A 22,750-nucleotide genomic window follows, 5' to 3' on the forward strand; every position below is an offset into this window, starting at 1 on the left:
CAAACTAACTGGATTGGATTGGATTGGATTTGATCGGATTCTCAAGAGCAAATCCATCATCGGATCCAATCATGTTAGTTTTGAAAATTATGGATCCATGCACTGTGTGTAGCCCCACTAGTGTTCGAGTTTTGTTGCAAGCAGTCATCGTTAGTGTGCGGTATGTAATTACCTACATAAATCTATAGTGCTGACATCTGGTAATTGGCAGTTGGGTACCAAGCGTAAGTCATTCCAGCTCGAGGTTGTGGGTCTGCCCTAACCTTGATGGTGAGAGTAATCAATCTTCCTCTAAATATAATGATTTCGTACAATATTTTACACTTTATATATTGCATTGTAAATTACATAAGTTAATAGATATTAAGTAGTTAGTCCATAAAAATAAATAAAAGATTAAGGATGTTAAATTGAGTGTCGTATATGAGATCACATGTTTTTAACTTAAGTACTTGAAAATATTTTAAAGATAAATAACATTAGATAATTTTTGCATCGCGATATATTGACTAAATAAAGCTTCAGATTAAATGATAAAACATAGATCGCGAAAAATTCGAAAACATATTTATCGTGATTATGGTTTTTAGCTCTCAGACACCAACACAAGCTTTCTTGCTAAGCTTCATTGTCATACTCTCTTGTTGCCATCCACGACTCATCGTGTTCACGATTTAAGGAGTAGTTAGATCATCTTCATCACTCTGTAGTTAGTTCTGTGATTTGGTTTGATTTAGTGTAAAAACTGAACCAAAGCATTAGAATTGGTTTGATTTGCCCCTTTTGTCTTCTCAATGATTCATAACATAAGCCCAAAATGTCCACAGTCCCCAAAGAAAAAAGAAAGAAACAATAAGCCCAACGATAAAACCCAACCCAAAAGCTAAAATGAATTAAATCATTAAAAGAAAAGCAGCAATCTGCCATTCGCCCCATTTGGTGAGAGAACAAAATTAGAAAAAATGGAGATGCGTTCCGAAGTCGCAACTCTCTCTTTCTGAAGACTTTGAGTAATTGAGTGGCCTCAGCCTCAGCCTCCGAGAGAGAGATCAGCACAGAACAGAACATCACGTCTTCTCACTGACCTTCCAGATCCCACCCTCGCCGGCGATCGCCATGTTCTCCACCGTCCGATCTCTCTCCCCCTTCCTCGTCTTTGCTTTCCTTCTCCTATCCCCCGCGTTCGCCTCCGAGGCAGATCACAAGGTAAGACCAGACCCCCCAAATCTCTCTCTTTATGTCTCTTCCGTTGTGTTGTCCAGACCCGGAAATTGGCTCTCTCACTGACTCCTAGTAGATCTCTTTGTTTGTGGTTTTCATCTCTGAATTCCGATTCAGATCTGTGATTTGTACGGATTGTTTTAATCTGGGATGCTTCTTTCCCTCTTTCTGTGGTTTGTATGTTTGTAAGATGCATGTGTTATGAACTGAAGGGATGGTTTTTGTTAGGGTTAGATCTTAACTTGGTTTGGTTCATTAGTCATCTTGTTGCTGTTTCTGTCCCATGCGTGCGAACTAGAGCGCTTATAGTGGTGAATTGGGACTTCCAATGGTGATTTGACCAGAGGGTTGTGTTATTATGATAATGGTTTCAGTGGCCTTAAGGAATCGATGATGGCGTTCATGTAGGTTCAGTTTTATGCGTGCATTTGAGTAGTTTTATGGATAGACGTACAGTACATTAGCACTCATCAAGTGTTTTTCGTAAGGCAAGGCTAGCTTCTTGTGTGGTGATGTCGTGGTTGACTTCAAATTTGTTTTTTAATGGAGCTGTATCCGATTCTAATGTGACTTTCAGGGTTATGGATATGTAGTCATATTAGAAACCTATATGTTGTACTGTTAGCGTTCCAAGATCTGACCTTTTAAAAGCTCAGTGGCTTTTTTTTATGCTAAATAGATTCAGCCACCTTAAAAGTTTCCCTATTAATGGATATTTTAACCCTGTTTGTACTTTGGACTCTAAGTCTCACTCCTGAATGATGGCAACACCTTCCCTTTGATGTTCAACGATACAATTTCAAGATTCAAAGAAAGATTAAGAAGATGTTGAGAGTGCATAGCCTCATGCTGGATGGTAAATTAACCGGCTTAGTATTACTAAGGTGGAGAGCAACCTGGTTGCCCTTGCGTTGTAGATGCAAAGATACCAGGCTGAATTTTTTTTTTCCCTCTTCACTTGTCAACCATAATTTCACATAGAAGTTCACACTGTTTCCTACACTTCCTTGATGTTTGGTCTCCATTGACCCATACTTTATTAAATAATAAAGTATGTCTAAGAAATTGATCATTGTAATGACTATTTAAGCTGTGCATGGGCTGCATTGGATTGACGTATGGTTTGATTTATTTATTTTTCTTTTCCCAAATGTGTACCTTTCAATTGTAAATTCCCTAATGCTCCCTTGTTTTCTTCCGCAGTATCAAACAGAAGAACCAGTTACTCTTTGGGTGAATAAAGTTGGGCCATATAATAATCCACAAGAAACGTACAATTACTACAGTCTTCCTTTCTGTCATCCATCTGAAAATGCCGCTCACAAATGGGGTGGTCTTGGTGAAGTCTTGGGTGGAAATGAACTTATTGATAGCCAGATTGACATAAAGTTTCAAAGTATGTGGACTGGTTGTTATATTTGTATCTTAATTTATGTTGTTGGGTTGTTGATAATTAATTATAATGGATTTTTTTTTTCGGTGCAGAAAATGTGGATAGGGCCACCATTTGTCAACTTGAACTTGATGATCAAAAGGTTAAACAATTCAAGGATGCAATTGAGAATAGTTACTGGTTTGAATTCTTCATGGGTATGTTTGGCATAATATATTGGATGTGATAAGTGTAGAAAGTCATTATATGTTGGTTTAGATTAAATCAACGGATAGTGTTTCTATAAGAATATGAAATTTCTATTGAAAGCCCAGAATTTACATTCCGAATCATTGTATTCCATATACCAAAATTGGCAGTCTTATTAATAGCATGCATTCTTACCCGGTTGGGGGGAATGGGTGTAGTGGGGATTTAAGGCTGCAATTTAAAATAGTTACTGGATCGTTTCTCATTGATATGACTTCATTGTCTTTTTAAATATACAATGCTGTGGAAAAGATGAATCAGTCCAGAGGAAAAGTAGATCCTTGAGTCGATGTTATGAACATTCTCGTGCATGTGTTTGGATTGCAGTATGAATCATGCAATAATTGTATTTAATTAGATTTTTCTGTAGTAATAGAAGATAATCTAGTATTGTGTGAAAAAGGCTTATTTTCTCTCTGTTTTGTGGTCATTTTGTCTGCATTTGGGGCATTCACTGATCCGGTATTTTTTTTTATAACATGCTATCTCCCCTGGACGCTGCTGTGCTGGATATAAATCAGATGATCTGCCTTTATGGAGTATGCATTATACTCATTCCTTCAGATTTTGAGTTTGTTATATGATGTCCAATTAGTAAATTGATCTTCATATTTTCATGATGTTTTAGGCTTTGTTGGTGAGTTGCATCAGGACAAGAACAGTGAAAATGGCAAGCATGTCCTTTTCACGCATAAGCTTATTATTGTCAAATACAATAAAGATCAGGTTTGCAGTCCTCCATATCTGATGTGGATTTTATTGTGGGCTTTGGTATCTATCATTTTTTTTTATATAGTTAAGTTTTTAATCTTGTAGATAATTCATGTGAATCTCACTCAAGATAGTCCAAGGCCGCTGGAAGCAGGGAAAAAGTTGGACCTGACATACTCTGTCAAATGGATTCCAACCACTGTCACCTTTGCACGTCGTTTTGATGTCTATTTGGACTACCCTTTCTTTGAGCACCAAGTAAGAACTGATTATGTGTTTATTTGTTTACCTATCATTCTTTGTGATGTCAAATGTCTGTTAGTCTAATTTCACTAGAATTATGTGTGTAAGGAAATGCAAGTAGTTCTTTTTTTTGGGTGCTCTCTTATTGAGTTGTATATGCATTTTGCTATATGCAGATACATTGGTTCTCGATTTTCAATTCGTTCATGATGGTTATATTCCTTACTGGTTTGGTGTCAATGATATTGATGCGGACTCTTAGGAATGACTATGCAAAATACGCTCGGGAAGACGATGATCTGGAGACTCTGGTAATGGTCTTTTGACTTTTGTGTATATTCATTTCATTCTTTTAGATGATTTGTCAGTTTTTTCTTATTTTGCATAAATAGAAATATAATAGATACTAACTATCCTTATGTGGTGACTCTTTTTACAATGTCTTTTATAGGAAAGGGATGTCAGTGAAGAGTCTGGCTGGAAACTTGTGCATGGGGATGTTTTTCGGCCTCCTCGGAGTCTGGTTATTCTTTCAGCTGTTGTTGGCACAGGAGCTCAGCTAGCTTTGCTTGTTCTCCTCGTCATCTTACTGGCAATTGTTGGAATGTTGTATGTTGGGTATGTTGACAGCTTGCTCAAAAATAGTTGGGTTGCTATTTACTGCTTTCTGCCTTCATTGTTTTGTGTTATGATTTTATGAGTTTTTATGTTTGAATCATGAAATTCAAGCTGTGCATATGTTATGTTTCTGTAATTAGTGTTAGTCCAACCATGCATCGTCACATATTAATAGTTCTTGTCTTATCATCCCATTTTTGTCATTTTAATTAGTTCATTACTATTTGTGGTCATGGGAGGAATTGATAGATTTCATAGTATGCTGTCTTACATCATTTTTTTATCTGGTTGCTCAGGAGAGGTGCAATTGTTACAACTTTCATAGTGTGTTATGCCCTTACCTCATTCATTTCTGGTTATGTAAGTGGTGGGATGTATTCACGGAATGGGGGTACGTATTTCTTTAAAAGAATATGACTGATATGCTAGTAATTCTGTTTAAGCTTGATAACAAATCATTCATTTTTGAGCTTATGCATAGGCACACATTTCTGAACTATTACTTATTTTTCTTGGCAGGTAAAAACTGGATAAAGTCAATGATTCTCACAGCATCTCTATTTCCATTTATGTGCTTTGGAATTGGGTTCGTCTTGAACACCATTGCTATATTCTATGGGTCTCTAGCAGCTATTCCTTTTGGCACAATGGTGGTTGTTTTTGTCATTTGGGCTTTCATCTCTTTTCCTCTAGCACTTCTTGGCACTGTTGTTGGAAGAAACTGGAGTGGTGCTCCTAATAATCCCTGTCGTGTGAAAACCATTCCTCGTCCTATTCCTGAGAAGAAATGGTATTTAACCCCATCTGTTGTCTCAATGATGGGAGGACTTCTGCCCTTTGGAAGCATATTTATCGAAATGTATTTTGTCTTCACATCCTTCTGGAATTACAAGGTGAAATTTCAATAACTGTGTACTGTTAAAATTAATGTAATAGACTCGCTGATAGAATAGATCTGGGCAAAAAATTAATTCTTATGATATGGCAGTGCTAATCTGTAGAGCAAAGTTACAAAAGTTGGAGGAGTCACTATGACACCCATCTTTTAAAATTGCATAAGTCATGGCAATTATGAAAATGAATGTAAGGATGCGGACATGGGTTTTGATAGCTGAATTACATATCTTGAAAGCAATGATTCCTGATGTGTCTTGGGAATCATTTGTTTACCAGCATATCTGAGAGGATTCTATATCGTTTAGAAAGCTTTTACTCTATTGTGGTAAAAGTGGCTGATACTTGAATAATAACGGTTTTCTTGGTTTTTGCGGCTTAACAGGTGTACTATGTCTATGGCTTTATGCTTCTTGTTTTTCTGATTCTCATCATTGTTACTGTATGCGTGACGATTGTGGGGACATACTTCTTGCTTAATGCTGAGAACTACCACTGGCAATGGACTTCATTCTTTTCTGCTGCATCAACAGCTGTCTACGTGTACTTGTATTCAATATATTACTACTATGCGAAGACTAAGATGTCAGGTTTCTTCCAGACCAGCTTCTATTTTGGGTACACTTTGATGTTTTGCCTTGGCTTAGGAATTCTCTGTGGTGAGTTTTCTCTTTTACTTTAACTTCTGGTATAATGCAACATCCCTTGTTGATTTTTATTTCCACTTCAAGGATATGGGTACTCACTTTGTGACCGAAGTATATAAACGGTGCAGCTTTTTATATTTCTGCAGTTACTTTTTGACATATGTTATTTTGTTGGGCTTTGTTTGGATTTTTCTGTTTTCCTTTTTCTTGGTGCATATCTGAAAGGTTTACTATAACTCGATGAACCTGCACCATGCGAAGTTACTGAGAAGAAATTCAAGTGCCATGTTCTTCCACCTGATGATAAATATAAAAAAGATATTAGTAAAAAATAATGTTTTCACTTGTGTTTCATTTCTCTCATTTTGAATGTGTAGGAGCTGTTGGATATCTGGGCTCTAATTTGTTTGTGAGGAGGATCTACAGAAACATCAAGTGCGACTAGTGTTTCTCTGAGAGGAAATGGTCCTGATGGAGCTTCCGTGAGTACATTGGTCGTTATTGAGGCGATAGATTCTGATTGGAAGCTACATGGTCATGGATGGGGATCCAGTAACCTCTACAGATTAAAATCACAGGGTTTGAGGATAGGGATGTATTCTTTCTCTGGACTTGGGAAAGCCCTGAGATTTTTTTTGTTTTCCCCGGCTGTAAGTGAAAGCCTTAATTTTAGATTGCAGAGATTGTTTTATAATCTAAGAAAGTTAGCAGATGTCGAACTCTCCTGTTACTTTATTATTTTCTTTTTCGACCTTTTACAAATAGGTGCCCCATTACTCTTTTAATCTGTACGGCTTTGGGATGGATGAAAAGAGGGGAAAGACTTTCTGAAATGAACTTTTGCTTCTCGGTTATGTAACGACTTGTGAATTTTGATTCCATCTGTACCCTGCATATATAAGTATCATTGTCTCAAACCACACATTGTGAGGTGATAATTTTGTGTGTTCATTTTCCTTTCTAAAATTCTTAATTTTTGGTGCCTGTAAGTCTCTGTCATTGTCAAATCTCTTACATGCTGATTTATTTCATATATTTTTTAATCTTTTGGATATGAATCAGAAATTGAGGTTAATCTTAAGATGAGGCCGGTAATTTCATGTGCCCATAATCTCCAGCCATCTCCAGAAACCAAAAGAATTTCCTAGCCTCTGGTATTATAGTTATCTTTCAACCAGTAATATTAACCACTAACCACCATTAATCCCTCAGGATGATCTCCACCTCTATTTTTTTCATTATATATTTATTTTGGGTATTTTGTTTCTTTGGCCTACTAGTTGAAATAAGACCAAAAACCTGGTTAAGGGGATTGTGCCCACCACACGTTCACTCACCAGTAACCACTGAACTGTTGAAACTCTCCAGAAATGGTCCTCCTGTGGTGATAATGAAAAGATAGAGCTAGCCACAAGATGCTGCCACGTGGCAGATAAGGGTTGATGCCACTTCATCCTTCTCTCATTCGTGGCCACACTATCTCCACAAACCATCCCGTTATCTACACTACTATAAGCCTTTCCCACTTTCTTTAGCTGCAAAGCACAAACCAACCTCTCAACCTTTCAAGTGGTAAGCTAGCTAGCTTAGCTAAACCAGTAACCAAATATGGCAGCTCTCTCTGGCACCATGGTGAGCACCTCCTTCATCCGCGGCCAGCCGATGACCAGCCTACGGTTAGCCCCCAACATGGGCCAGGCTCTTTTCGGGTTGAAGGCCAACCGTGGAGGGCGTGTGACAATGGCTGCTTTCAAGGTGAAGCTGCTGACACCAGATGGGCCCCAAGAGTTTGAGTGCCCGGATGATGTTTACATTCTTGACGCTGCGGAGGAGGCCGGTATCGACCTACCCTACTCTTGCAGGGCTGGTTCTTGCTCTTCATGTGCTGGCAAAGTTGTGGAAGGGGGTGTAGACCAGTCAGATCAGAGCTTCCTTGATGATGAACAGATTGATGGTGGATTTGTCCTTACTTGTGTGGCTTATCCTTCATCTGATGTTGTGCTTGAGACCCACAAAGAAGAGGAGCTCACTGGTTAAGTGTGATCTCTATGTTTCATTGTGGTTGTTGCTGTCTCCCCCTTGAATTTTCTGTATTATCATGTTTTGATAGCTGCTGCTTGGCTTAGTTTATTTCAGGATAAGGTTTGCCCCTGTTTCTAATTAAATGAGTTTGTACTCTCCTTTGTGGTATGAAATCATTCTTGCTTGTAAACCCTTATATGAATTCTCTCTCTTTCTCTCTCTCTCATCTGCCTTACAAGCCAGACTTAACTGATAATGGAAATCAATTTGAGCATTGCTTAACAAGATATACATCCAGTTTTCGGCCACTATTTCAAACATGAAGCCTAACTAACTGGTATATTGAACTCAGCAGCATTACAATCTAGCTCAGGTTCACAAGTCTCAAGAACAGCCTCCTCAGGCTGTTCCATCAATTGTTGTATCAAGTGAACAAACTGACATTGTAGCATACAACTGCACAGAATCACGTTTAGACCTTTCCTTCACTCTCTTGCACCAACTATGGAGGAGTGAATGAATATCTGACACTCTGGGCAAAAAATATTTTAAGATGCATATTTGCTGGTCCAACAAATCTCGAGATTATTGTGTTGAGCCAGAGGCCAGCCGGTCCTCTTAACTATTATTAAGTGGTTTTTCATGAAGCATGTGATCTCTCCCTCCCTACTACACAAATAGAAAGAGCAAAACTCAATGCAATTCCCATGATTGAGAGAAGAGCCAACCTCTCAGCTACCAATTTCCATTTACTATTAAACACAATTCTTTGATCTTTAATTTTTTTACTATTGGTAATATGAATGATCTTCATAACATGTTTATTTTATTCCCCATAAATTATGCGGGTTTCATGCTAAAATTCGTAACAATAATGCTAGAGGCACTACCTCTTTTACCAACTAATGTGACAAGTGACATAACAATCTGTGTCATGTGCCACACATCATTCTTTTTTTTATTTATATATTTGTTTTTGACAATGGATTATAATTGAACTTTTTTTTTATAAACTATTTTAATTCATTTAACTTTAATATGTTTTTGGCTTCCTTACCCAACCGTGGCTCATCCTTAAACCCAGTCACCACCACCAGAGCCGTCCATTGCCGCCCAATATCATGGCCATCGCATTCCTCTGGTAGTCATCACCAACATAGTAGCCCTATCTTTTTTCATAAAGGATTAGGTGCGATGTTCTTTAGAAAACTCAAGAATTTTTCTTTCTATGGTTTTTTTCTAAATAATTCATGAATCGACCAGAACTACAATTGTCTTTGTATCCTTTGGTCTGTACAATACCTCTCTTATTGACGAAAGAGAAATACCACAAACCAAATAAATATAGTGTAGTTTATATGATTTAATGTGCACTTTTATTTATAGAAAGACTATAGAAATTAAAAGACAAAATAAAAATATTTATTAGATTTTAAGTTAAATAACTTCAGTTAGTACATCCGTTGAAAAATTCTGTTAAGACTTTAAAAAAAAAAAAATACATTTAAAATTATTTTAAAAAAGTTTGGGCATCTGGGTTGGGCTTACTGTATCTTTCACTCAAAGCATGCAAGTAAAACGATGCGTATTGTAATTAGGGCACCTAACATCATCTTCTACACGTGTTAGCCGCGTCTTCTTCGCAGAGCGACTGCAACTGAAGATTCGCAATAGCTGCAAGCGCAAGTAAATTCTTTTCTTCTTCCTTTCTTCTTTCTTCTCCACCGCCGAAACCAGTAGAAACTAGCCTCTTTCGAATCCAGAAGAAGAAGAGGCTAGTATATTGCGAAATAACCCCCACCATTTCCTTGACCACCGTATCGCTCGTGTGTCCATGGCGTATCGAAGACGTATCGGATGGTCAACATAACAGAAAAGTATCCAATACGAGCATACCCCTCGCCGGCGTATCGGTGCAACATAGCTTGTAACAGTTCGACAATTGGTTCAATTATTCCTGAACCGGCAATTATCCAAAACCAAACCGATACTAGCAGTCGAGTCATTAACCGACTCGAAAATACCATAGGGTGCTAAACCCTCTTTGATTTGTCTCCTCCATCGCGTTGTTTCTTCTTCCTCCTCCGTCCTCACTCGACTCACATTCACATTCACCCATCTCTTTGTCTCTTCCTCGCAGTCTGTTTCCCTCTGAGATTGGTCTTCCTCGCCGTCGTTTTCCCTCCCTCTGCGGTTGGGGTTTTAGGCTATAATATTAATACGGCTACAACTTTTTCTCTCTGATAATAGAATTTATAAGTCTTAGGTTATCTGTAAAAGCAGAGCTTAATCACAATGAAGGTGAATGTAATATCTCGGTCCACAGATGAATACACTAAAGAACGAAGCCAAGACCTCCAGGTGAGTTTTCACTTCTCTCTTACTCTCAACTCAAATTTCTTCGTTTTTTTCTCTCTATATAAATACGATTTTTGGTTCAATCTCCGTAGAGGGTATTCCATAATTTCGACCCCAGCATCCGAACGCAAGAGAAAGCAGTGGAATATGTCCGGGCATGTAACGCCGCAAAATTAGAGAAGGCATGGGATTTGGATTGTATTTTTTTTTTTTTCTGAATTTTTGATTGCATTAAATATTTGGGCATATGGATGCTACATTTGATTGAATTATGTTTGTTTTTGCTGTTGTTGGTAATTTAGATTTTTGCGAGGCCATTTGTTGGAGCAATGGATGGACATATAGATTCAATTTCCTGTATGGCAAAGAATCCAAACCATTTGACCAGAATATTTTCTGGTTCAATGGATGGAGGTACTTTGTTCTCTCTTAAAATTTCTAATGCCTTTTCTCTCTAGTTGGTATCCTATACTGCTTCTAAATCTAAGAAAAGCAAGTACCAAGAATTCATCTTAAGAAAAAGAACTGTGGCGATTTCTAATTAATACTTTTAGATTATAGAACTTTTAATATACTACTTTATTAAGCTATCGAGTTTGAATTTGTTTGAATTTCTCAACCCATTATAGTGTTTGATATTTCTTTTCTTTGGCAGATATTCGGCTCTGGGATATAGCTTCCAGGTAACCACACACTGCTTAATCGAGTTGCTCAATTTCATACAGATGGGTTAGAATCTCAGTATTAGGCACTCTTCTGTAGAGAATCCACGTATGCTTTTCTCATGTGGAGTGTTATACGATTTAATTGAGATTCGGACCACTGTCCCTGGATTTGTTTTTTAATCTGTAGTTCAAATCCTTTAATAGTCATTTCAATACTTCATGCATAAGGCATTGAAATCTGTTGTATTTGTTATATTCATTGGACCCAAAAAAGGCGAACAGTTTGTCAATTTCCTGGTCACCAAGGTGCTGTGCAAGGTTTAGCAGTATCTACAGATGGGCGTGTTCTTGTTTCTTGTGGAACTGACAGCACGTAAGGCATAACCTCCTAGGTTACTCCTGTCTCTATACATTTAATTGTATCTATCCGGTTATGAAGATTGTTCATGTTGAAATCACTATCTTCCATTTTCAGTGTCAGGCTTTGGGGTGTACCTGTTTCTACTCTTCTGGAGGAAGATGTCTCATCTGATAAATCTGCTGTGGTATTGCCTTCCTAATAGTGTGATATGTCGCTCCAATGAATGATTTTTCTATATTATATGTACTTAACTAATTATAAATTATATTTGCAGCCACTGGAAACTTATGTTTGGAAGAATGCATTTCGGTAAGTTTCTTATTGATTTCTTGGAGGAGATGTTACTTAATTAGTTAGTTTTGCAAATTAATTGACATGTGCTATGATTTTTATGGGTTTTACTATGAAGGTTTACTTTCTCATTTTCAGGGCTGTTGATCACCAGTGGAATTTTGATCGTTTTGCTACAGGTGGAGCTGGAGTAGATATATGGAACCACAACAGGTTTTGATCTGGCCTGGTTATTCTTCTATTAAGTTGAAGAAAAAAAAACTGTTTATCCCTCTTACCATGACAATATACTTTGTGATGCATAGGTCTGCACCAGAGCAGAGTTTTGAATGGGGAACAGACACAGTTGTATCTATAAAATTTAATCCTGGACAGTCAGATATCTTGGCAACATCCGCAAGGTCTGCATTATTGCTTGTAGATAAGATACTCATCTAGTTCTAAAAACTTGTATGTTAAGCACATTAGATACCATGTGCTTGTTTATAATGGTTTTTGGTCTGAATACATTGGTTTCTAATTTGAGTTTTGAGTTATATTTGTTTTGCTTAATAAGGAATGGTACTGATAAAAGACTTTGTATTTAGCATCATGGAAAACAAATGGTTTCTTGTAGAAGAAGGTTCAGCTGCAAAGGGCAGCTTGTCTGCTGGGCAGCATCCATTTTTTCTTATGAAAACATCTTCCTCTTCCCCCTTGTACTATCTTCCACATTGTAGTAAATATTACCAAAAATCTGAATCTCTCGTTGAAAATTGTTGTGAACATGTGGCAAAGTGCCAAACCGACAATTAGTTTATCCATTTGAGGAAGTTGGTGGTTCTATTGTTACAGTGGCATGATTGTTTTCAATCCATGCTTTCTGTAATGATTTTATTTTATCTTTCCTTGTTTGTTTGCTTTCATTTCTAAAATTAAATTATGCTAATATTGTACTTAGGAGAGAATAATATATGATTTTTTTTGGCAGTGATCGCAGCATAGCAATATATGACTTGCGCATGGGGAAACCAGCAGCGAAGTTTATTATGAGGGTATTTATGCCAAATCACCACTTTCTGATTCAGTCCTTTATTTTACTGTTGTTTATGTTAACTTAAGGATTCTTAGCAACATTCGTGCTGTCTCTTAAATTTTTGTATGTATTGGCCTTTCTGACTTACATTTTCTTTGGACAGACAAGAACCAATTCCATTTCTTGGAATCCAATGGAGCCAATCAACTTCACTGCTGTAAGCATGTAACCTAAAGTTACTTAAGGATTTGGATTTGTCATAGTTTTGTATTTCTGATATTTGCATTACATAAGGCATTTGCTTCAGATTATCTTAGTGCATCCTTTTCATGGTTTTAGGATTTTTTATCATTACGTATGTTTCTGAGTTGAGTTTGGAATGGAACTTTAGATCTGTCTACCGACTGTAATTTGGTAATATCATTTTGAGCAACTTCCTCTGTGCAAAAACCTTCTAACCATATGTAAAATATTGGAATATCATGGTTACACTTATTATTGGTTTTTAGGAAACATCCTGATGAGGACATCTTTGTCAAACCCTTTAGGGTTTACAAACGAAAAAGATGGAAGAGGAAATTATTTAATTCGGTGTTCAAATCCTGCAATTTTGGAGCAATACATGATTTCTGCGTTTTTAACTTGATTTCTAAGTTTTCTATACTTTCAGCATTTCTTGTTTGACTAGGATTTGGTTTACTTATTTTATTAGATTTAGATTTAATTACCTTTTCTATTTGGTTTAGGATTTCTTTCCTAGAATAAGTTTAATTTCCTTTCCAGAGATTGGAGACTCCTTGGTGTGAAGCCAAGTCATCTTTACCATCTACTTTCTGTTTTGTCATTGTTTTCTCTTCCACTAAATTACCCAAACACTCAATTCACCCATATCCTACATCACATCCCTATGATGTCATAAACTGTGTAATCTGGTGACTTCCAGTAGTACACCAATGCTAGAATACGTGGACTTTCTTCCTTGTGAAGCATTTTCTTATCCTATTCCATGAAAGTGCTAATCTAATTTCTCAATGACAGGCAAATGAGGACTCCAATTGCTATAGCTTTGATTCTAGAAAGCTTAATGAAGCTAAGTGTGTGCACAAGGATCATGTATCTGCTGTGTGAGTTGATGATTTTTCAATTGAAATATTTGGTCTTTTTCTCCACTTCTGAAATCCATTTTTCCTGTTGTATATTTAATATGAAAATTTTATACGCCAAACTTCTTTTTACCATTTCCAGGATGGATATTGATTATTCTCCAACTGGTCGAGAATTTGTCACTGGATCTTATGACAGAACAGTGAGTTCATTTCTAATATGATTTTGACAATGTTGTCAATGTGTAAATATGGCCATAGTTCTTTATCAAAAATTTGCCATTTGCAGGTGAGAATTTTCCAGTATAATGGTGGGCACAGCCGGGAAATTTATCATACAAAGAGAATGCAAAGGTTTGGTCTTCATGCGTTCCTTTTATTTGGGTTCTCGGATTTGTTGAACTTATGTAATTAGCTTTTATATGCCAATCACTTCGTGCTCCATTTCTTGAACTATGTGGCCATTGGATTCCAGAGTGTATTGTTTCACATAACAAAATGGAAACTATAGCTTTATGTTGACCTATTACATTATTCTGACTCTTTTGTTTCCCTCTTTCTGCTTTTTATGTAGGGTGTTTTGTGTCAAGTTCAGCTGTGATGCTAGTTATGTTATTTCTGGGAGTGATGACACTAATCTTAGGCTTTGGAAGGCTAAAGCATCAGAACAATTGGGAGTTGTAAGATATCTCCTCCTTTCCTCATGTTTCTGTTGTTGACCTTGGGTTGCAATATGGCTTTCTTCTTCTTCCATTACCTATTTGCTGAATTCACTTATTTACTTCTAGGATATTACATTGCAAATGTTGAACTGCTTCTTTGTGTGTAGTATTCTTAAGGGATTTTTTTATTTTTTATTTGGATGGATGAAATAAATACATAAATGGTTTGAACATAGAATTTTATTGGTACCATGCACACTATAGCCAATGTAGGCTTGAAACACACAGACTAGTAACTGCGAGTTGAATGGTTTCTATTGACTTTTTCAATATCTATACTTTTTTTGACATCCCTTCTTTTAGACATCCTAATATAAACTTTTAACCACTTGTTACCTGCAGCTTCTTCCAAGGGAACAGAAAAAGCATGAATATAATGAGGCGGTCAAGAATCGCTACAAGCACCTTCCGGAAGTCAAGCGTATTGTGAGGTATGATAAAAGGATTCCAGCAATTAGGCTCTTAAATTTGGTCTTTTGTTTTAGAAAAAAGCAAGTAATTATTGTCAATATATTTCCTATTGAGATATTACAAGATCCATCATCTATGCATGTTTCCTATGAAAGATTCTGGGAGTATTTGATGATTTTGTGGGCAGATGTAATGAGCAATAGAAAGATGCCCTTTTGATAAACTTCCATGTATAAAACCACCATTGTCCATTATACACTTCCCAGATTAATCTCTATAATATATGAGCTGGTTGCAACTTGTTATAATTTTAGGTCGGGCTTGCAGATTAGCGGTTCCTATATCTTAACATGTGAACCTGATTCATTGGATGTTCCTAAACTAAGCATTACCTTACGTATTTAAGTGATAGCATGCAGTTTCTGCAGAACCCTACAAAGATTGTATGGCCAACTTCAGAGTATCTTCATAAAATAATGAATTGTTTTTTTCTTTTGGGTGGAAACAAATAATGAGTAGCATATGACATATAAAATGGTTAATCGTTGTGAATGGTGATTCTGCAGGCATAGGCACCTACCAAAACCAGTATACAAGGCAGCTGCAACACTGCGTGAGATGACCGACTCTCGGAGAAAGAAACATGAGAAGAGGAAGGCGCATAGCGCCCCTGGAAGCATCATTGAAGAGCCATTACGGAAAAGAAAAATCATCAAAGTTGAGTGATGAATGTGGGTAGTTTGTAATCGGCTCCTGCGTATCCATGTTAGAGAATGGATCTTTCTTATGCAATGTTCGTGAGCTGCATACCAGCGCCTTTACAGTTCAAGTGATTTCCCAATCACCTATCCTCATCATGCACGAGCCATATCTATGGTGGCTTTGACGGACCATGTTTTGTTCATGCTATAGTAACTTTAGGTCCTAGTGGAGTTTATTTCAAATTCAAGAGGGATTTGTCTTTCTCTTGTTTAGCCTTGTGCAATTTTGTCTGGAAAAATATGTAACTGAATATTGAAAGGTATATTGAGGGGACTAATCTTTTTCAGCCTGTGGACTAAATCACCCTTAATCTCTTGTAATATACTGCCTAACCCAAAAGTAATACATGGAATTGGGAGTCAGTCACAGACAAAATACCCTTCTTGACCTGTTTTTGTTCGCGGAAAGGAATTGATGAGAAATCAACCTTCATGCCTTTTCTTAGGGATTAAGAACACAGTATAACAGATTATAGGGAGCAAGTAGGACGAAATTTTTTATGTCTGAGTCATCAACTACCTAAGAACATTTGCTTAATTGGATTCCACTCAGAAAAAAATGGTAAATGCTTTTAAGGCAACTTTGCCCTTGATGGGTTCGACAAAGTAAATTTTGCCTTGTAGAAAAGTTGAAGTTTTCTAGGCATTTGCTTAATCATTTGTCTTATTTTAAAAATGATAAATTTTTAAGAGCGTGGTTTGGCTCCATAAAATTGAGAAGGAGCTCCTCCTTTCAATAAAAGAAAAAATAGTTCAAGGAATTCAAAAGAAAATCAAGTTCAAGAAATTTGACAAGTGTCAAAACTCTATTTATTGTGAGAAGGAACTCCTCCTCAATTTTAAGGAACTAAACTTTTTCCAATTTATAATAAGGTAAATATTGAAAGCAATGTTGAGCATGAAATGAGATTTAGTAATAACTCAAAATTCCCATTTTTCTTTTGTTAGGACAAGATTCCACATTGGAAAATTAGCGCACCTATCCTTATAACTTAGTTTTTATTGACAAGTTCTACCTATGAGTTCCTTAACATTCGGTATCATATCTTGGTTTCACCATGCAAATAGGCTCAATTCCACGAAAGGGGCAACCTATAGGCTAGATTAAGATGATACACGGAAGGGGCAATCTATAGACTCGATTAAAATGATGTCGAGTTATTGAATACCTGTAGTTGAGTCAATAAGGACATTGAGTACGAAAGCGTGGTAGAATGTTAGAACTCAAGATCACACATTAAAAAAATAGTATATTATAAAGTGGTTTAAGAGCGCCAAATTCTACCTATTTATTCTTAACATTTTTTTTTGGACGTTACTCAAATTTCTACTTAAATTGATCATTGAGACACATTTTTTTCTTCTTAAAATGCAAGAAGAGCTTTGACTTGATCACTGAGGACTGGTAAGGTAAGTAGGGCCTACAGAATATTCACCGAATCCATTGTCTATCAATAATATAGTGATTGACAAAAAAAAAATCAATAATATAGTGAGTGACAGCTTTAAAGCATTATATTATTATGTCATAGTTATCATGATGGAATGGAACAAAAAAGAAAAAAGCATGATCTTGATCACCATGAAATTTTTAGTGTTGAGTTTAATCCAATTAATTAGCAACTTTTACCATATAGGTTAGCACATTTACTTATCAGAAATATCTTCTAATTTCTGTTTATGTATTTATTATCTCATATTAAAATTATTTTATTTATTTATTTTAATACAAACAATAGTTTAAACTAGTTAGTTATGTCCGTCCTTACCAACAACCGAACAAATGCAGATAATCTAAAAATAATGAAACTCCACGTCATCGCACACACTTCCTGACAATACAAAATCACACATGGATTCAATTTAACACTGAAACTCAGAAAACCCGTTTTCACATTTCATCTTCTTCTGCAACATTTTCTCTGTCTTTTGGGTCTCTTTGAGAATCAGCCATGGCATTGCAGAGGCAGCTCTTGAAGAAAGCTCTAGGGGAAGCCAAGACCAAGATTGGTGGCTCCCATTTTTGTCACAGGCCATCTCTCTGCTGTTCTTTCTCTACGCTTCCTTCTTCTGGTGCTGATCATGAGGCTGCTCTGCCTTTGCTGCCGCCGTTTGGTTACGAGCCTAAGCCTTACAATGGACCTCGGGGCGATGAGGTCTTCCAGAAGCGAAAGAAGTTTCTGGGTCCTTCTCTTTTCCATTATTATCAGAACCCTGTATGATTGTTTATCTTTACACTTTCTTCTACCATTTGGATTAAATGCGGCCTGTTTCTGTTTTGGTTGAAATCATTTTCCATTTGGATAACTGGTTTGTTTCTCTGTTCTTGGACTTCAATCCCTCCGGCAGTTTGGCTGCTGAGAAACTAGAGGAAAATTTAATCAAACGGTATTTTCATGAGAAAATTTTAAAAGGAACTGACTATAATATAAAACATGGTATCAATCTTTTTTTTTTTTCTTTTTTTAATCAAGACTTGGGACCTTTCAATTGGACCATGGATTTCAGGACCCATTTATATTTTGTTACATGTATGTTCATTTGAATTAATTATGCACTTTCTCTGTGGCTGGTTCGTTTTATCGTTTTAAAAAAGCTTTACAATGGCTCTGTCTGGTTAAAAAAAAAAAAAATCATGTTGCTTCTCTTGCCATGCACCAATCAATAAGAAGAGAAATTTGAGTGACTTTTGACATTTAGCTAAACTCTTTCAATCTTGTATTATTGGTAAAACTGCTTGCCGAGCAATTATTCAGTCAAGTTTTGTGGTAGAGTCTTATGTTGCATGTATCATAGTCGAAAAATTCTGGTTCCAAGGCATAAGGGTGTTCCTATATGATTTATTGCCTTTGCTCAACAACACCAGTTCATTTGCTAGTGAATGGAAATTATTGTCTCCCCGCCTGTATGATGTTGCATTTGCTGTTGTGCTACCGGTTGTCCACTTCTATATTAACACAGTTTATGCAGAAACTGATTTCTTTGTTTTATTTATCGTTGTGTAAACAGCTCAATATTGTTGAAGGGAAGATGCAATATTTGTTTGATGAGAATGGCAGGCGCTACCTTGATGCTTTTGCTGGGATAGTAACTGTTTCTTGTGGACATTGCCATCCAGAAGTTTTAAATGCTATCATGGAGCAGAGCAAGCTTCTGCAGCATGCCACAACCATTTACCTGCACCATGCAATAGCTGATTTTGCCGAGGCATTAGCTTCAAAAATGCCTGGAAATTTAAAGGTTCAAGTTCTTCAAACTAGATTTCCAGACAATTTCTGACACTAAATTTTATTTTTTCTTAATGGTAGAAAATTATATTTGTTTAATTACAGGCTGCATAAGCTTTTATATTTTAGCCTTCCCTTTGAAATAGTACTGAATAGAGCAACAGTGTTATGGTTTATCTGGTTTCAAAACTTGAGATACTTCTCAATTACTGCAAGGACAGAAGACTTCTGGGACTGTTGTGTAATCCATTTTATGTGCTTCATTTATCACCTTTTTTTAATTGCCAACTACTGAATAGACAGTTATAAACTGCAGGTTGTTTACTTTGTGAATTCTGGGACAGAAGCAAATGAATTGGCAATGTTGATGGCTCGTCTATATAGTGGCAGTCTTGATATGATTTCGTTGAGAAATGCATATCATGGGGGAAGTTCTAATACAATTGGTTTGACCGCTTTGAACACATGGAAGTATCCAATTCCACAGGTTTGTACAATCAGTAGTCAGTATAGCTCCAAAGATCCATCTTCTGGCATGCTATGTTTAGAATACATCCAAATTTGATGTCATTACTTTTATAGAGAAACTGGGGAGAACCAGAGTTCCATTTCCAGAGAGGTAGGCAAGGTGATCCGTTAACCAGTTTATCACATTTTAATTACAATAACATGTAAATTATTAGTGTTCCAACATATGTTACCTGTGATATGCGTCTATGCTGTTCAATTTGGTCTCTTGATGTAAACCAGGGTTATGGAAGAATTGTTTCTTATCCTTCTGACACAATTTATGGTTTTGCAGGCACAATATTCTCAAAATAAAAGTTCTAAAAAATGTTAATAGGACTACATTTAATTAAGTTATTTTTTTTCCATTATGATTAATAGTAGTTATAAATACGCATGGTAGGAAGTTCACTATAGATAATGTCCTCTCATCACAAACTTTCTACTCCATGATGAGATTGTTTGTAACTCATTCTAACATAGCAAAGCATGCCTATGCAATGCACATTGATCAATTCATACTCTTGCCGAGTCTTCAGTCTTTGGCTCATTACCTTTTTTTTCAGTGTCACCAATATTAAGTTATGCAATAATCATACATGAACACTATTGAGACACCAACTTCTCTATATTATCTACTTACTACTTGCTTTATCATTGCAGGGTGACATTCATCACGTTGTAAATCCGGATCCATACCATGGAATCTTTGGCTCAGATGCCAAAAGTTATGTTAAAGATGTACAAGATCACATTGATTATGGAACTTCAGGAAAAGTTGCTGGATTTATATCTGAAACAATTCAGGTTGGTACTGAATGTTGTTTCAAATGTGGCTTTAAATTTATACATATAATGCCCTGTGCTTAGGAATCTGATACTTAATTCAAATTTTTTTTCTTCACATTATCTAACTGTAGGGAGTTGGAGGAGCAGTTGAATTGGCACCTGGATATTTAAAACTGGTTTATGACATTGTTCGCAAGGCTGGTGGTGTCTGCATTGCTGATGAAGTACAAACTGGTTTTGGGCGCACAGGAAGCCATTATTGGGGCTTTGAAACGCAGGGTGTCATTCCTGATATAGTTACCATGGCTAAGGTCTTTAAATATCAATTGATAGTTTGTATTTTATCTTTGAAAAGTTGATTCATGCTGTTTGGTGTTACAACAGTAGTATATGGTTGTGTTGTATGTTTTCACTATCAGCCTTTTCCTATAGATGACTTTGATTTTAGTGAAACACAATAACTTATTTACTGAACTATTTACCACTTTATTCCTTTGTTAAAAAATTTCAGGGCATTGGAAACGGGTTGCCATTGGGAGCAGTGGTGACAACACCAGAAATAGCAAGTGTACTAGCCCAGAAGATTCAATTCAACACTTTTGGTGGAAACCCTGTATGCTCTGCTGGAGGGCTGGCAGTGCTCAGAGTTATTGATAAGGAGAAGCGTCAAGTTCATTGCGCTGATGTTGGCTCTCACTTGCTTGGGCGTTTGAGAGATCTTCAGCAAAGATATGAAAGTAACTACCCTTTGAACTCAATGTCTTTAGAATTCTCTCTATTATAGGCATATATCTCTGGAATTTAAATATTTATCTATAGCCCATGTCATGGCCCTTTGTTAATGGGGAAATCAGCTGAGCCAGTTTTATATTTTTGAATGTATGCAAAGCTTACTCTGTAGTAGTACACTGAACTACTCTAAGGTTTGTCTCATGATACCTATACTCCTTTTGGTATGATTCGCTACTCAAAAATGTTAAAAATGACAGAAAGTTGGTCTTCCACCAACATTATATTCCAAAAGATGGAGTTACTCTTTTCCTTGAATTTCCCTACATATAGTTAGCTAACCTCATTAGAGGTTTATTGTGCTTAGACTTGATTCTATTGCCTCGCTCTATACTTTGCCTTGTAGAATCAGTTGCGTCCTAACTGATTGTTTGCAATTTGGCGCTCCTCTTTCTGGTGCCATATTTTGGTCTCTGAATCTGTTAAATATTACTACAAGTGTTCTTATATTTATATTCTATGTCAGTCATTGGAGATGTCAGAGGCCGAGGCTTAATGGTGGGGATAGAGCTTGTCACCGACAGGAAAGAGAAGACGCCTGCGAAGGCAGAAACCACAGTTTTGTTCGAGAAACTCAGAGGTATCAAAACACCCTCCCAGCTCATAGTATAAATTCTTTCAATGATTCCCAAGTTAAATTACATTTATCTCCATGAATTCCTTTCTACATACTAATCATAATTTGGTTATTGATTGAAGAGCTCGGAGTTCTAGTTGGCAAAGGGGGACTACATGGAAATGTTTTTAGGATAAAGCCACCAATGTGTTTTACCAAAGATGATGCAGGTACTTTTTATGTCTTACGCTTGGTATGAATTAGCCCAAATGGTAACTGGAAAGCATTCTATGAGCTGAGAGACAACAGCCTAATCAACACAAGACAGACACACACACACACATATTATGTATGCATGTGAATATAATAATTATTTTCTCCGTCTCCCCCCCGGCAAGTGCACCCAGGTTCGATTCACGTATAAGACAATCTTGAGGCAACCCAATATAATACCTCCCCCTCCCCCTCCCTAGCGAATGACAAAAAAGAAGAAACAAATATAATAATTATTTTCTAATAAGGTCCATAACTTCTGTCCCGAAGAAGGTCCTTCAATGAAGACATGTTTTTCAACTGTTACATATTGTACATGAATGATTCATATGCATACTTACTGTGAGCGTGCATTTGGGTGTGCTCGTGTGGTGACGTATAACAGAGGAAATAATTGTTTTTGGGTTGAGATACATACTTAAGTTAAACTTTTATGTCTGCAGATTTTCTTGTTGATGCTTTGGACTACTCCATGTCAAAGTTGTGAGGGCTAATACATGAAGAACCGAATGATCTTGTGGTTTGTAAAGAACTTTCAATAATGTAAAGTTAAATTCCTAGAGTTTGTGCTCATTTTACATGAGAAATAGCAGCTTGGTCATCTCCCTGAAGGTGTCTAGCAACCGTTGGATGATATCGATCCATGTACGGGGAGTGAGGACGCCAATCTGTGCACCAAAATGGATTCCGATAGCTTATCATTAGAGGCCATTAAGAGAGTGAGATAAGCTGTATGTTTTTCATTGTTAAGGATGGAAGTTGCTAATTTACTAAACCCTTTTTGAGGTCTGGTTTTTCTTCCTTTAAAATGTCACCTCAAAGTGGAGAAGTGTTGACTAGAGAGCCAAATAACATTCCGTAAATAAGAAATAAAAATTGTCAGTGCTGCGTAGATTATTTTCAACACTCACAAACCTCAGGATC

General features: G+C 36.7%; 4 protein-coding genes across 5 annotated transcripts; all 4 read left to right on the top strand.

Annotated features, from left to right (window-relative positions):
• On the top strand, positions 914 to 6,927 carry LOC18792373 (transmembrane 9 superfamily member 1). Its single transcript, XM_007221931.2, has 12 exons — positions 914 to 1,206; positions 2,425 to 2,617; positions 2,707 to 2,811; positions 3,385 to 3,402; positions 3,492 to 3,589; positions 3,680 to 3,832; positions 3,994 to 4,128; positions 4,269 to 4,435; positions 4,732 to 4,826; positions 4,955 to 5,328; positions 5,715 to 5,988; positions 6,354 to 6,927. Exons 1-12 carry the CDS (start codon positions 1,117 to 1,119, stop codon positions 6,419 to 6,421), a joined length of 1,770 nt encoding a protein of 589 aa, XP_007221993.1. The 5' UTR covers positions 914 to 1,116; the 3' UTR covers positions 6,422 to 6,927.
• LOC18788313 (ferredoxin) lies at positions 7,495 to 8,219 on the top strand. The gene has a single exon (XM_007225956.2). It carries the CDS (start codon positions 7,585 to 7,587, stop codon positions 8,011 to 8,013), a length of 429 nt encoding a protein of 142 aa, XP_007226018.1. The 5' UTR covers positions 7,495 to 7,584; the 3' UTR covers positions 8,014 to 8,219.
• Positions 9,431 to 16,048, top strand: LOC18788921 (DDB1- and CUL4-associated factor 13). Of its 2 annotated transcripts, none has more exons than XM_020555084.1 (17): positions 9,431 to 10,359; positions 10,449 to 10,538; positions 10,659 to 10,770; positions 11,012 to 11,039; positions 11,296 to 11,394; positions 11,497 to 11,566; positions 11,657 to 11,691; positions 11,812 to 11,886; positions 11,979 to 12,074; positions 12,644 to 12,707; positions 12,852 to 12,905; positions 13,727 to 13,812; positions 13,934 to 13,994; positions 14,081 to 14,145; positions 14,366 to 14,471; positions 14,856 to 14,944; positions 15,491 to 15,972. In XM_020555084.1, exons 1-17 carry the CDS (start codon positions 10,294 to 10,296, stop codon positions 15,648 to 15,650), a joined length of 1,356 nt encoding a protein of 451 aa, XP_020410673.1. In that variant the 5' UTR covers positions 9,431 to 10,293; the 3' UTR covers positions 15,651 to 15,972. The 2 variants fall into 2 exon arrangements, with proteins under 2 accessions (XP_020410673.1, XP_007221782.1); XM_007221720.2 differs by having other exon boundaries at positions 9,878 to 10,359; positions 11,497 to 11,563; positions 15,491 to 16,048.
• On the top strand, positions 17,396 to 22,708 carry LOC18792092 (alanine--glyoxylate aminotransferase 2 homolog 1, mitochondrial). Its single transcript, XM_007222363.2, has 9 exons — positions 17,396 to 17,901; positions 18,695 to 18,925; positions 19,229 to 19,399; positions 20,083 to 20,226; positions 20,340 to 20,519; positions 20,720 to 20,945; positions 21,464 to 21,577; positions 21,697 to 21,783; positions 22,270 to 22,708. The coding sequence occupies exons 1-9, from the start codon at positions 17,638 to 17,640 to the stop codon at positions 22,311 to 22,313; spliced, it is 1,461 nt and encodes a 486-aa protein (XP_007222425.1). The 5' UTR covers positions 17,396 to 17,637; the 3' UTR covers positions 22,314 to 22,708.

This window comes from Prunus persica, chromosome G1 (genome assembly GCF_000346465.2).
Source record: "Prunus persica cultivar Lovell chromosome G1, Prunus_persica_NCBIv2, whole genome shotgun sequence".
Taxonomy (NCBI): Eukaryota; Viridiplantae; Streptophyta; class Magnoliopsida; order Rosales; family Rosaceae; genus Prunus; species Prunus persica.